Genomic DNA, 14,669 nt, shown 5'->3' with positions numbered 1-14,669 from the left:
TGGTTGCATTAATCTTGCCTTGTGCCGGATAATTAGTTTATGCGCTCATCAAGGAACTAATTATCCGTTCCGAATAGACTTTCATTTACGATCAATTTTCACTGCGAAAAGTGCGATGACCGCCTGAAATATAATGCCGGGAATACCTTTAAAGTTTGCAGGAATGTTAGAATAACTAATAAAAAATTCAGTCTATCAAAATACTTTCGATATTTAATGGAAGATTGAACTTTGATGATTCTTTAATATATCTGTATCGAAATAATCAATCTAATAATTTAATCGCCGCTTTTTAATTAATTTAATTCTACGAATCTATCTGGACTTATCTTCGGTGTCTCCTATCTCTTAAATAAATATCTACATGTGCAGAGAAAGACACTTTAACGCGTAATCTTATCTATAGTATTTTTGAACAGAACATACTTTAAAATAGTCAATATGTATTATCTATTCGAAATATTGCGGATAAGATAATAACATGTTAAAATGATTGTTTCCAATAAATTATAAAATGAAAACGCGAGCCTTACAAGCCTTCGAACAAATTAAAAAGCACCAGAGAAATAACTGCACCGCGCGGTTTTAATTAGGATTGCTGCGGTCGCCGAAAGTTTTCTTCATTATCATCGAAAAAAAAGCTTACTCCGCCGCTATTTCGACACGATATTAATGTAAAATAATGTGCACGCCGCATGCAAGAAAACTGGCTACCTGGCCATATATTATGCATTATATGGGAATCAAGAGATGAAAGTCTATGCGATACGTTGCATGCATAGATATATACGAGTTCGTAAACAATATGCATAGAGAGAGGAAGAAAGAGAAAGAAAGAGATCGCGTAAAAAATTATTGCAAGATTGTTGCATCGGATAAACAGTGATGAAGTAATGAATCATTTTGTTTTATAACATTTTGGCAATGAAATATATAAATATAACGATACACAAATAAAACACGTATGATATTTTAAATTTATTCATTATTAATGAGTTGCAATGTAGCTTTTCAATTTTATAATTAACAAGTGGATGAGAAAAAAAAAGGGATAAAATAAATAAAATTAATAAAACTCTATGTATATTGTATATACATGTATCTGTATTATATATATGTATCTATATTATTTATATACGTTATATAGTTGTGCAATTTTCCCCTCAGGGGCTCGCAATAGTGAATACGGGCAACCCCGAGGTACCCGAGCTATCCAAGTCTGGAGATTTTTTAATAGTAATAATCTCCATATAAGTTTTCTAAAAATATAAATAAATACAGAGAAGCATAAAAACGCATACAATTATATCATATTTTTATTACCTTAGTGCTATGGGTTTCTTTTAACATGTAAAAATGTTATTTTATTGCACTTGGATCTTTCACTCATTTATATAAGTCGAAATGATAAGTCGCAAACATTTATTTAAATGTTCCAAGAGACATGCAAAAGAAAAAACTCAATCTCTATGCTCAATAATTAGCATGGAGCCGTGTTATTCGACGCGGAATAATTTTCCATTATATGATGTCGGACGATATGGTAGTAAGAGGTACAGTTGCGTAAATTACTGCTCGTTTAAAACGGCAGAATTCATCTGAAATTTCATTTAATATTCTCTCCCCACGGCCTTTTTTCTGTAAAAGACACATATTTTCTATTGTCCGCCGGTATAATGTAAGTATTAAGATAAGAGCGAGACAGCATCGCGGAAAAGGTCTATTCTATTATTAAAGTAGACTATATGTACTTTTATGCAATTTTATTGCGTAGCCAGCGGTCTAAGACTTTACAGTTAGATCTGCACTCTTTATCGTGACGCGTAAGAGAAACGCGGTTGACGAGAAGGACATGGAACCTTGAGAATTTCTTCGCTCATTGTGCTATTCGCGAAAGAAATGAGGTCTCCGCGCTCTTCCCGGCACATCACAACGGAATTTCCCATACCGTGACCCACTTTTACAGGAATACACCTTCCGAAAGAAGGTTTTTGAGCAGTTCACAAGTTAAATCAGAACGATGTAAAAATTTCTACTCCGATTGTTTAGAAAATATTTATTATTGTTTCAATAGCGTTACTTTTTATCTAGTTCAAACTAAAAATTCTGGATTTATATATAAATTTATTATATTATACCCATATATATAAAGAATTAATATTTACCATATATTCAGAATATTTGAATATTAATTTATAAAATTTAATTATTTATTTTGATAGAAATATTAATTTAAAATAAAATTTAACGGTTCATTCCCTGATAGAAATTTCGTTACTATCTAGTATTACTGATTTTTTTTCATACAGAAATATTACATAGCGATTAGGCAAAATTTGTTAAAGCAATTTTAAAATGTATAAAATGTAGGTAAAATCTTTACAAGATTTATCGTTAATAAAAAATTTATCGTTATAAAAGATTTATCATTATAAAAATTTTTTGATTAGTTTTTAATTAGTTGCAGTTTGATTATGCTCATATATAAAATTAAATAAAAATGAAATCTGAATGCGTACAAAAATATAGAGCAAAGAAAAGAAAACTTGTAGAACTAAAACAGCTTAGCAATTCTGTCATGAAAATTTTAACAAAGGTTAGAAATGACAATTGTCAAAGAGTACAAGTGACGAGTGAAGAAGAAATACACGCAAATGAAAGATGCGTGAATAATAAGGAATTTTATATTTCTTTTTATTTTATTCATGTTACTAATAATACTAATTTTATTGTTTAGAATTCACGTTATTCTAATACGAGTGAAAGAATAGGCATGAAAATATTAACTTTGATTCAGATGAAAACTATAAAGAAAATAGCTCTGATTTAAATGAAAATAATTTTTAATTTTATAATGGAGATTTTAATGAAATAAAGAAAATATAAAAGTGAATAGTATCATGTAGAATGCCTTAGTATCATGTAGAATGTACATAGTGATAAATTATTAAAAATATTAAAACACAGATTACTACCAAATTTTCCAAAATTCTTTCAAATCTTTCAAAATATACAAAAACGTTATTGCATATCACATCTGCAGTGTATGAAATAGAAATCATGGAAGATTCAGATAATTTTATGGGCGAATTTACATATTTAGGTGTTGAGCAAGGATTACAAGATTGTGTAAATGTGATTTTACATTAAATAGAATTTCTATTCAACATAGACAATATAAAACCATACAAGAGTAATAAAACTCTGTATTCAATTTTATGCAAAGATTATTTGGAATCTGATATTTACAATTAGATTTCGTACAAGTTATTCACGTTTTTTTTTCAAGAATATATCGATTATGTATAATGGAAAAAAAGAGACACAAAAAGGAAATCGCGTTCCATCTTATAATGCCTGATCAAAAGAAAATTTAGCTTATCGGGGAGAAATAACACTAAAAACCACTCTGTTTTTTTATTGAGCAATTTTATATGCAACAATAAGTACTATTTTATCTAAAGTTTAAAAAAAAATAACGCTTACATAAAATTCAATAGTCTTAATAAATATTAGAATTTTTCAGATTAGATAATGTTTATGCACTGAAAAAAGGGGCCAACAGTTGCTCAGTAAAAAAATTATAGTTTAGATTTCTATTTTTGTAGTTATGACTACTATAATATTGGTAATAATAACCTGTGCACAGTAATAATAACTTTAATTTTATTTTTGGCGCTTAAAATAACTATATTTATAGTAATTACGACTATTTTTTATCAATGTGTGTGTCCAGATCACGATTTTTTACTGTATAAATTGAGACGATAAAGGTGTTAAAATTCAAAATTTTTCAATCAGTCCTTCATAAGTCTGCAATGATGAATACAGTAACGTATCTATTTTTGTTAGTTGCCATTTTTGCGACTGTCTCGATCTTTGATGTTATGGCTGACAATGAGTCATCAGCTACAGCGGATCCTGCTTCGCAATCTAAGGTATAATTTTTTTATTTAATGAAAAAATATATTAAATATATATAAATATAAATATTTAAAAATGTTAATAAATATTTTAAAAAAATATTTAAAAAAACACAATGAATATACATATATACATATGATTGTGTTTTTTAGATTTTTTTAAATATTTATATATTAAATTTATATATTGAATTATTAATAAATAATAATTTCGTATTAAAAATAATAGTATATATATTTTTACATAATGTACATATAATATTATAAAGTATTATGTATTTTCTTCTTTACTTTTTTTTATCAAATTTATACAAATGCGATCATTATATTATGAGTGTTATATCATGAAGACGTGAAATAATACATACAAATATTATACAATATTAATAATAAATTTTTATTTGTTTGTATAATTGTTTTAATAAAAATTCTTATATAAAAACTTATTTTGTCGGTGTGTCAATAATAAAATATATAATTGCGTATCCACAATATCTTTTATATATATATATTACTATAATAATCAAACACAGTTATGTGTGTATACAAAAAATAAATTTTATTTATTTTTTTACATTGCAGCGAAATCTATTAGAGAATATTTTTGATTACACAAGAAGATTACCACCTACACCACCTCCATCAACTTTAAATACAGACAAATTAATAAATTATTTATATAATTTTTTAAAAGAAATGGATATATAAAACTACACAATGATTGAAGATGAATTATGGCATGAAAAGGTTATATGATTATGGCACAATATATTTAACAGAATTTTCAGTTATTACAAGTATTTTATGGCAATTTATCTATGATATTATAGAAAGTTGTTCAAAATAATGTTGTTGATGTCGATTTCTATTATATAAAAAATATATAATATGTAATAATATTATTCCATTATTATATATATGAAAATGTATTTTGAGTAAATATAAATGTTCGTGCATATATAATGTATAATTTATTTCGATTGATATGCTAATCCCCCTTATCATCCAGCAATCGCATAAAATTTAGTTTAAAATATTTTTTATCACTTGAATCATCACTTAGATGTTAATATGGTAAATATCACAATTGCAATTCGTATAGAAATAACAAATTATTAGTCTCATATATATTCCTTTGTTTTAATTTAATAATAATGGTGTTTTATATTGAACCTATGTATTGTGTATATACATATTGTGTATGTACATACATATATACATGTGATAATCTATACGAAATTTTTAAAGTTTATCAATAAAATTTGACATCAAAGATAGGTAGAATAGGTAATTATTAGGACTTGCCTCCTATCGAATAATTATCGAATTGTTAAATTTAAAAAAGTAAAATTAGTAAGAATAAGAATAATCAAATTTAAAAAAATAAAAAAAGTATAATTTGCGGAAGCAATCGCAGATGTTTTCTTTCGCTAATTGAATAAGTAGCGATGCAAGCATAATTTCATTTCTCATGTTTTAATGGAAAGTCACAATGTGTCATCTCACACGCATGATACTATGTGAATGCAACAGATTTTCATTTCTTCCACAAAATATTAATGAAAATATTACTTCGATATGATATACGTTTCTACCTTAGAAAAAAAAGAATCAACCTTTAAGAATGTAAGTTAAAGATACTGTAACCCGAGTACATATTCCGCATAAGTAAATTCCAATATTTTTGATGATAAAATTTTGTTTTAAAATATCAGATTTATTAAAAAAATTTATTAAAATAAATTTATGTCTTTAAATAGATCGAGAATTATATACGTATATATTTATATTTCCAATATTTTGTAAATATTTCACAATATATGTTATGCATATTTCTTTATCATTTTATATAACAATATTTTAAATTTATAATTATCATAAATAATTATTGATTGTAGACACGATCTTTATAATGTGATAAATTTTATTTTGCATGATTCATTTATAGCACGATCTGTAATAATATTATGTTTATTGCGCGAATATCGATAAATTATTTTATTATAGATTATTTATAGACTATATATAAAAAGTTAATATCATGACATGCGAGCAAAGATGAAATATATGTTTCAAGATTACGTCACACGATTAAGTATAGTAAAAGAAAAGAGGAAAGGGAGAGGAAAAGGAGTCGTCGTTTTAGTGCGTGATCAAAAGAAACTGACTTAGCATAATGGGGAGAAATAACATTAAAATCACTCTATTTCTTTATTGAGCAATTTTATATACAACAATAAGCACTACTTTATCTAGAGTTTAAAAAAATAATACTTAAATAAAATTTAATAGTCTTAGTAAACGTTAGAATTTTTTAGATTAGACAATATTTATGATGTCCAGATCACGATTTTTTATTGTATAAATTGAGGCACTAAAGGTGTTAAAATTTAAAATTTTTCAATCAGTCCTTCTAAAGTCTGCAACGATGAATACCGTAACATATCTATTTTTGTTAGTTGCCGTTTTTACGACTGTCTCGATTTTTGATGTTATAGCTGAATCATCAGCTACAGCGGATCCTGCTCCATTAATGCGATCTAAGGTATAACTTTCATTTAATGAAAAAAATATATATACATATATGTATATGTTGTTGCGTCCGCGACGACGACCTCGATTTATCGAACGCGCGCACGACACAACTCTCGGCACACGCTTCCACTCGCGCACTCGCGCACTCGGGAATAAAAACACGGTTCTTTAGAACACAAGAGCTTTAATGCAAAACACGAGAAACATACAATAACTCGGAATAACTTAAAACAAACGGAACACAGGTTAACACGCGTCCGCGCAGCTTGACAGCTGGCTCCAGACTCAATAACAGTCGTTGTTAAAAACAAACGTCTTAATAACGCGCGCGGAGACGATCTTCTTCCGTCGACGAACTTCCCGCCGGCAGAATAACGGGTGGCGAATATATCCGCAGGGACGGGACGCGGGCGCAACAATATATGTTTTATATTTAAAAATATAAAAAAGCACAATAATTATATATACACATGATTGTGTTTATTTTAGACATTTTAATGTTTATATATTTAATTATTTGGTAAATGTTTACTTTACGTCACACAGCTCGAAAAATTTTTATTTTCACATACGTTGTAAAGGATACATTCCTAAGTAATACACCGTTTGAATTTTGTGGCGCTCTCTCTTCGTTCCTGAGATATGCAATTTTGAAGTTTCATACTTTCATGTCATCTTTTCGTTATATCCTATTTATGTGTTTACATTTTTTGTTTACATTTGCTCAACACGGTTTCATATTATATTTTCCTTGTGTGTTTATATTTTTTTGTTTACGTTTGCTCGTTGTGACTTCCATGTCGCTAAGCTATAGAAATCATATCATATCACAAATGTATGTGTACACACACATACACACACACGCGCGCACGCGGGGGTTGCAAGGGGGGGCCTTCGGCCCCCCCTCGCGCAACCACCCCGCCGATAGTCAAGGTGGACCTCGCTTTACAATTTACAGCATATATCCATTGTGATTGAACTCTTCGCAATGCGTCCCCTACCGGCGGGGTGGTTGCGGAAGGGGGGGCCGAAGGCCCCCCTTGCACTCCCCGCGCGTGTGTGTGTATGCCTATATTTCTTCTTAAACATACATGATGTGATAAAATTATATTGTATTCTTGAAACTTTTTTTGTTAATAACTATTTAATAAATAACAATAAGCGGCTAAAACCTTCTGAAAGTTATTCAAAAAGATGACCTCAGGAAATGTAAACAGAAAAATATAAACATATTTAGAAAGTAACGAAAAGATGATACAAGTAAGTATAAAATTTCAAAATTGCATATCTCAGGAACGAAGAGAGAGCGCCACAAAATTCAAACGGTGTATTACTTAAGAATGTATCCTCTACAACATATGTGAAAATAAAAATTTTTCGAGCTGTGTGACGTAAAGTAAACATTTACCAATTATTTTAATAAATAGTAATTTTGTATTATAAATAATAGTTAAGCTTATACATAATATTTATATAATATCATATAATATTATGTATTTTCTCTTTTATATTTTATCAGAATTATATAAATGCGATAATTATATTATGAGTGCATACGTGAAATAACACGAATATTATACAGGGTGTATCTGAAATGATGCACTAAACTTTAGGAGCGTATTCTAGAGGTCAAAATAAGACTTTTTTTCTTATGAACATGGGTCCGCAAATAAACCCCCCTCCGAGTTAGAGGCTCCTAAAGTTTGGGGAAAAAACTTTTTTTTTTCATTGCAGATATACTTAGCGCTTTTCTTGACTTCTTGATAGTATATCTTTTAGCGCTTATTGGCTTATAAAACTATACAACGCACTTAAGATGAATTATGGCATAAAAAGGTTATGATTAAGTGATTATGTACAACAATATATTATATAGAATTTTCAATTATTGCAAGTATTCTATGGCGATTTATCTATGATATTGTGAAAAGTTGGTCGAAATAATGTCTTTGATGTCGGTTTTGATTATGTAAAAGATATATAATATATAATTATATTATTCTATTATTATATGAAAATGCATTTTGTATAATTATAAGTGTCTGTGCATATCCAAGTATAATTTATGATTTATATGCTAATAATCCCTTGTCATCCAGCAATCGTATAAAATTTAGTTTAAAATATTTTTTTATCACTTGAACCATCATATTAATATGATAAATATCACAATTGCAATTTATAGAGAAATAACAAGTTATTAGTCTCATTTATATTCCTTCATTCATTATTTTAATTTAATAGCAATAATGCTTTATATTGAAACTGTATATTGTGTATGTACGTATGTGATTATCACGAAATTTTTAAAGTTTATCAACAAAATTTTACATCAAAGATAGAACAGGTAATTATTAGGACTCGCCTCCTATCATCGAATAATTAAGTGTAAAATTTGCGAGAGCAATCGCAGATGTTTTCTCTTGCCGATTGAATAAGTAGGGAGCATAATTTCATTTCGCATGTTTATTGTACGAATATGGATAAATTAAATTTATTATAGATCATTTATAGACTATATTTTGATATATAAATGATATTTTCACTCGATATTATTCGTAGTATTTTATATATCAATTATGGGAGATTTTTTAAACAGAATAAAATAAACCGGTAGATTTTTGTTATATAAAAAGAAATATATATATATATATATATATATATTTTTTTTTTATGTATCTCTCTGTCTCTATCGCACATAATGTTACAAGCTGAAGAATTAATAAGAATCTGTAAGAACAAACCGAATCGCCCAAAATAGTGCTAGACATCCTAATGCTACGATGTTAATTGACATCACGTTAGCATTATTACAGAGATCCGTATCGCACGTATTACATTCAGTTCTAGTTGCCAATTCGAAGGGTACCTAAAGTATGCCGCAGAAGCGTTCGACCTCTATCGTGCCATTGTACATTTCTAAAAAACTAATTATATTTATCAAAAATGATTTAGTTTATTATATGACATATATCTATGCGAAGCATCCAAAGTATTATACTATTAATCATATGTAATTATGAAAACACAATATACTATAAAAAATTCTCGATTAATCTACGAGATGCACATTAATATGCATTAAGTATAAATTTTAATATTTTGTGAAACTCCTATTATATTCTTTTATTGCAATTTTTTAAGTTACAATGGAAATTTGTCTCAAACATGTTTTCTTATCTCTACAAAGATAGATAAGAGAGAAGAAAAAGAGAACCTAGAGAGAACTCTGATACAACAGTTGAAATAAGAATACAAGTAATCTTGGATAAAATACTCTATCAAAAGCAATACATTTGTTCAGTTGCGTGTTACTTACCATAATCACATTTGACACAATGATATACACTTATACAATCTATCGTTTCGGATTCCAACGGTTTACTTGCACAAGTATTGCTTTCACGCGAATTGCAATTATAACATTTCTTTTGCTTTCCTATTTGAAAAATAGGAAAAGATAGATAAAATAACGGTAAACATATCTACATATATTGAAACGAAATTAAGAGTTAATTAAGAAAGATAAACATACAGTATATGTATCATTAATTGCATAATGTAAATTATTTTCGCTTATGTGAATGTCACAAATTTAACAATTTTATTAATCTATAACATATGTTTAAAATTTTTTATTTATTTACTAATTATACAATAATTTATAATGTTAATTGCTATGCATATTATTTAATATCAATTGCAGAAAAATCATAGAGAATAATCAATCTAAGAATTACATACTGTATGCATGTATTAAAATTCAAAAGTTACAAGTTGGTTATTTTTATACTCTAGCGATTGTTATTTATATAACATTTGTCAGAAATTTATTTAATTTCGAAATCTGTTAAGCTTAAAATTTTTATTGTCGAACTTTTATTATCAAAAATTTGTATAATGTACCTGAATAAACAATGGTGAATATGATTATCAATATGATAATCGCAATAAAACCTCGTCTTTCCATTTCTTTGATGTCATCAAATTATCAATAATGATCAATAAATATCAATAAGATTATCAATGATTATTAATGATTATTAATTTATTAACGATTTTTGTACAGATACATACAACTCTATATATGTATATATATCGCTGATTATGATAAGTTATCTAAAATTATTCCGCTAAATTCAACCTCATTGCCTGTTATCAACGTTATCATTTTCAAGATGCTTGGTAACAATATGTATCATTTTTTATATATTAATAATTTTAAAAATATCGTATTTTATAAAAATTTTAATAAAAATTAATATTCAGAGATTATATAGGCTCAATGTAACGAATATAACGCAAATATCCCAGTTTAATCGCTACTTTTTCGACATTATCAAAAAAACTTTATTAAGAATTTTTTTAAAATATTTTCTTGTGGATATGATGTTAATTTCGTAAATAAAACAAAATAAAGAAAATGTCAATTGTTTACATAAGTGTTTATTACGATTGTTAAAAAGGAATTTGAAGTAGATTTAACTCAAAATATCACAAATACCTATTAAAAAATTTATAGTATAAGAACATTTTTAATGTAAAATTTACTTATATAATAATATACGATATATTATACTTATGTACGATATGTTATATAATTATATATGATACGATTATAACGTAGAAAGAAGAAAAGATTAAAAAAAATTAAAAACAACTATATTTTTTCTTATGATGTAAATATATTGCAAAAATTTGAGCCTAATCTTGGAAGAATCCTCTTAAAAATTGTTTCTTTATTATTATAAGTATAAAATATTATTTTAATAACACAAACATAAATGAGATATAATCAAATAAATATTTTAGGTAACAATTATATATATAATATAAGTAAGTATATATTTATATAATAAAAAAAATTATTGACACACATAAGTTAATGTATGTGAGTGTACATTTTATTTTCAGCTATATATATTCGATATATTTATATATAATATAATAATTAGCATAGGTAAAATAAAAAAAAAAGAATTATTTAATGTAATATTTTTTTAATATAAGGGCGTACTTTTTATGATGTGAGTTAAACAATTAATAAGAATTTGTAAGGACAAACCGAATCACCCAAAACGATACGAGGCACCCTAATGCTTTCATGCTAACTGTTACCATATTAGCATTATTACAGAGATCTTCATGACACATAGCACAATTAAAGCTATCTATAAATAGAGAAAAAGTCGTGATGGCACAAGAGCGCATAAGACCTTCAACACCGTTGGACAATTCTGAAAAAAATTATATTTATTATTAACAATTTTGAGATTGCGTTATGTGTTATAAAATAAAATAAAGGAAATGTGTTATAAAAATATATAAGTTACATCCATAATATACATATAAGCATCAACTTATGCTATTAATGATGAAAACAATATATTCCTAAATGTACAAGAAGCATACAACTTTTAAAACTTTATAAAAATAATATTCTACATATAATATATTAAATATAAGATTATTAGAGCCTTTTATGCATAGTTATATTCGAAATTTGTCTCAAGTAAATTTCTTTCTCTCACTTTTAGAAAGATTAAAATACTTCATGTATTAAAAACCATTGTATATAATATATGTTCATTCGCTTAGTACTTACTGTAATTACAAATACCACAAGCGTTAGTTGAACACTCTATTATCTCTCTCGACGATGGTTCGCTTGCACAAGTTGTACTACTTTGCGAATCGCATGAATAACATTTCCTTGCTTCTCCTTAGAATGAACAAAATAATAGATTTTAATAAAAATATTTTTGCATACAATTATATGTTGAATTAAGTTATATTGGAGTCAAGAACAAGAAAAATTTTCGCAGATTATGATAATTAATTAGATTTAAAAATGAAATTTTTTGACTATACGAATTTTAAAAATAATATCTCCTATTTTATTAATTTTGATAATAATTCCGCAACTTTATGATGATTTTTAAAATCAGATTTTATAATAAATGTATATGGTGTGCACCCCTTGTAACTTGATTTGAAAAGTTTGTTATCGAATAAATCATTAAAAATTTATGTAAAATAACGTACCATAATGAAGAAGAGCGAATGCGACTACCAAAATAGTGATCAAAAAAGAGCGAATTTCCATTTTTAATGTGCTTTAATTTATGTCCAACCAATGACTGTCGCGATACGTTGAACAATCTAGAATATACACTGGCAAGTGCCTATGTTATCATCAATTCTTCACTGTAACTGATTGCGATAAACGATAAACGATAGATTATTGCGAATTTGGTCTCCATGTGATACCGCGCCCTTATGCGATTCAAACATGGAAATATAAATTTTCAAGAATTCACTTATTATTAGTGATACTTAGGGAAACTATATATACTTTCCATTATATAAAAACACATTGTTTAAAATTACTTTGTTAGCAAATAAATTTTTATATATAAAATAATATATTATATTATTATAATAATAATAATATAATATATTATATTATTTTATATATAAAAATTTATTTGTTAACAAAATAATTTTAAACAATGGTATTGTGATATCACCATATCATGGAGACCAAAAAAACAACTGTATGTTTTCTTTACACCAATTGATTCCTCTCATTATTTTGTACATAAAAGTATTAAAGTAAGATAATCGAAAAATGAATATTTTACTAGATATTTTATGGTTTATATAAAATTAAGAAATTATTTTAAGCCTCATAACTCGAAAAGTACTGAATGAAGAAATACTTTATTATAGTGTTTTGGAAAGCTCTCGAGATAAGCTACAAGAATAAGGAATAAAAAATAGGGGTTCCCATTTAAAAAACGGAAGTTGACCTTCCAATGACCTTGAAAATGACCTTGAAAATGACCTTTAATGTCGAATCCAAGGTCACTATTAGATAGCCCCCTTTGTTCCCTACAACTTTTATTCGAGTCGTTTTCCTTCAAACGTTGATCCTGAAAAGTTATGAGGGTGGAACTTTTAAAATGGGACACCCTGTATATATATATATATATATATATATATATATATATACAGGGTGTCCCATTTTAAAAGTTCCAACCTCATAACTTTTCAGGATCAACGTTTGAAGGAAAACGACTCGAATAAAAGTTTATTATATAAGTTTATTTTATATATATAAAATTACTAAATAGTGTGAATATATGTACATGTATATATATATATTATTCACACTATTTAGTAATTATATATATATAAAATTTAGAATTAAAGAAAATATCATTTGTAACGGAAACGATTTTACAATCATAACTCAAATTCTCTCCTTAAATTAAAAAAAAGTTTTATTATATATTTAGATGTAGCTTCTTGTTATTATGAACCATTTTATAAATATTATAATTTAACCCAAATCTATACAAAAAAAATCTGATATTAAATCATTTATATCATATTAAAAAGCAAAAATTTGAAATGAAAGATTGAGATACACAATTTGCGTGTATATATATGTGTGTTTATTTTATTAGCAGTATTATTACATATTAGGAGTGTCTAAAATAATAATTCTTAATGTAGAATAAAATTTTACTAACTATTCATCGCTTATCGCAAGTTTGCTGTTAAAGAATATCTTTATTTAAGAAGATTTTGAACACAAAATTGTTATAATAATTCTACAACTGATAAGCTTCTGCTAATTAACTTCTTTTATTACTACTTTTTATCAAATTTCGCTTTATAATATATCAATATTACATTTTGCGAAGCTATTCTGTTTTCCAAGTATTTCTTAAGCTACATATATAAAGTTCATTAAAAAACGTAAAGTATGATATGACCATGAAATTCGGTTTTGTTAATTGACAGACGGCATTATCCACGTGAGCGTAACGCAATTCCATTTACTGCATCCGGTAACGTCATCGTAGACGGGCGGGTACTCTTAAAGCGTAAATAGAGAGAGCTGAAACGCGCGGGAAGACTTAATACTAAAGGACGCAATCACTAAAATGTTTACTGTTGATTGAATGCACACTTCTTCAGGTTCTTTTGGCACACGAATACGAAATAAGGATGCCGACGACAATGATTTGTAAAAGTGATGCGATTGAATGAAATGCGAGAGCAAAACTAACAAGTTTCCAATCTTGTGAGAAGAAAAAAATGCATATTCGCGATGTGAAATTTAAGGAAATGAGAGCGTATCACCGCTTTTGTAAAGACAACGCTTTAATTAACGTCAATCAGGATAATTGTAATACAGAA

At 26.8% G+C, this 14,669-nt stretch overlaps 2 protein-coding genes and 1 long non-coding RNA gene across 3 annotated transcripts; 2 read left to right on the top strand and 1 right to left on the bottom strand.

Moving 5' to 3' along the window:
- The first annotated feature begins 3,736 nt into the window (after positions 1-3,736).
- LOC145964010 (uncharacterized) lies at positions 3,737-4,886 on the top strand. Its single transcript, XR_014436322.1, has 2 exons — positions 3,737-3,938; positions 4,506-4,886. It is a non-coding gene; the product is annotated as an uncharacterized LOC145964010 (long non-coding RNA).
- Positions 4,887-6,312: 1,426 nt separating this feature from the next.
- Positions 6,313-8,514, top strand: LOC145964168 (uncharacterized). The gene is made up of 2 exons (XM_083086625.1): positions 6,313-6,468; positions 8,189-8,514. Exons 1-2 carry the CDS (start codon positions 6,352-6,354, stop codon positions 8,252-8,254), a joined length of 183 nt encoding a protein of 60 aa, XP_082942751.1. The 5' UTR covers positions 6,313-6,351; the 3' UTR covers positions 8,255-8,514.
- Positions 8,515-11,177: 2,663 nt separating this feature from the next.
- LOC145964167 (uncharacterized) lies at positions 11,178-12,662 on the bottom strand. Its single transcript, XM_083086624.1, has 3 exons — positions 12,504-12,662; positions 12,064-12,180; positions 11,178-11,695 (listed from the first exon to the last, which is right to left on the bottom strand). The coding sequence occupies exons 1-3, from the start codon at positions 12,562-12,564 to the stop codon at positions 11,499-11,501; spliced, it is 375 nt and encodes a 124-aa protein (XP_082942750.1). The 5' UTR covers positions 12,565-12,662; the 3' UTR covers positions 11,178-11,498.
- Positions 12,663-14,669: the final 2,007 nt, after the last annotated feature.

This window comes from Camponotus vicinus, unplaced genomic scaffold (assembly GCF_025532165.1).
Source record: "Camponotus vicinus isolate PSW18456_S1 unplaced genomic scaffold, iyCamVici1.0 SCAF_13, whole genome shotgun sequence".
NCBI lineage: Eukaryota > Metazoa > Arthropoda > Insecta > Hymenoptera > Formicidae > Camponotus > Camponotus vicinus.
The sequence above is the reverse complement of the archived record's forward strand: the minus strand, read 5'-3'. Positions and strand labels throughout refer to the sequence as shown.

What these genes read in the sequence shown, in the direction of transcription:
- LOC145964167 (XM_083086624.1), bottom strand. Translation starts at nt 12,564, where the DNA reads ATGGAAATTCGCTCTTTTTTGATCACTATTTTGGTAGTCGCATTCGCT. An exon ending in ATTCGCTCTTCTTCATTATG is followed by an intron (nt 12,181 to 12,503) that starts GTACGTTATTTT and finishes GTTCATTCTAAG; the next exon opens with GAGAAGCAAGGAAATGTTAT. An exon ending in TTGTGGTATTTGTAATTACA is followed by an intron (nt 11,696 to 12,063) that starts GTAAGTACTAAG and finishes AATTTTTTTCAG; the next exon opens with AATTGTCCAACGGTGTTGAA.
- LOC145964168 (XM_083086625.1), top strand. Translation starts at nt 6,352, where the DNA reads ATGAATACCGTAACATATCTATTTTTGTTAGTTGCCGTTTTTACGACT. An exon ending in CTCCATTAATGCGATCTAAG is followed by an intron (nt 6,469 to 8,188) that starts GTATAACTTTCA and finishes TTTTTTTTCATT; the next exon opens with GCAGATATACTTAGCGCTTT.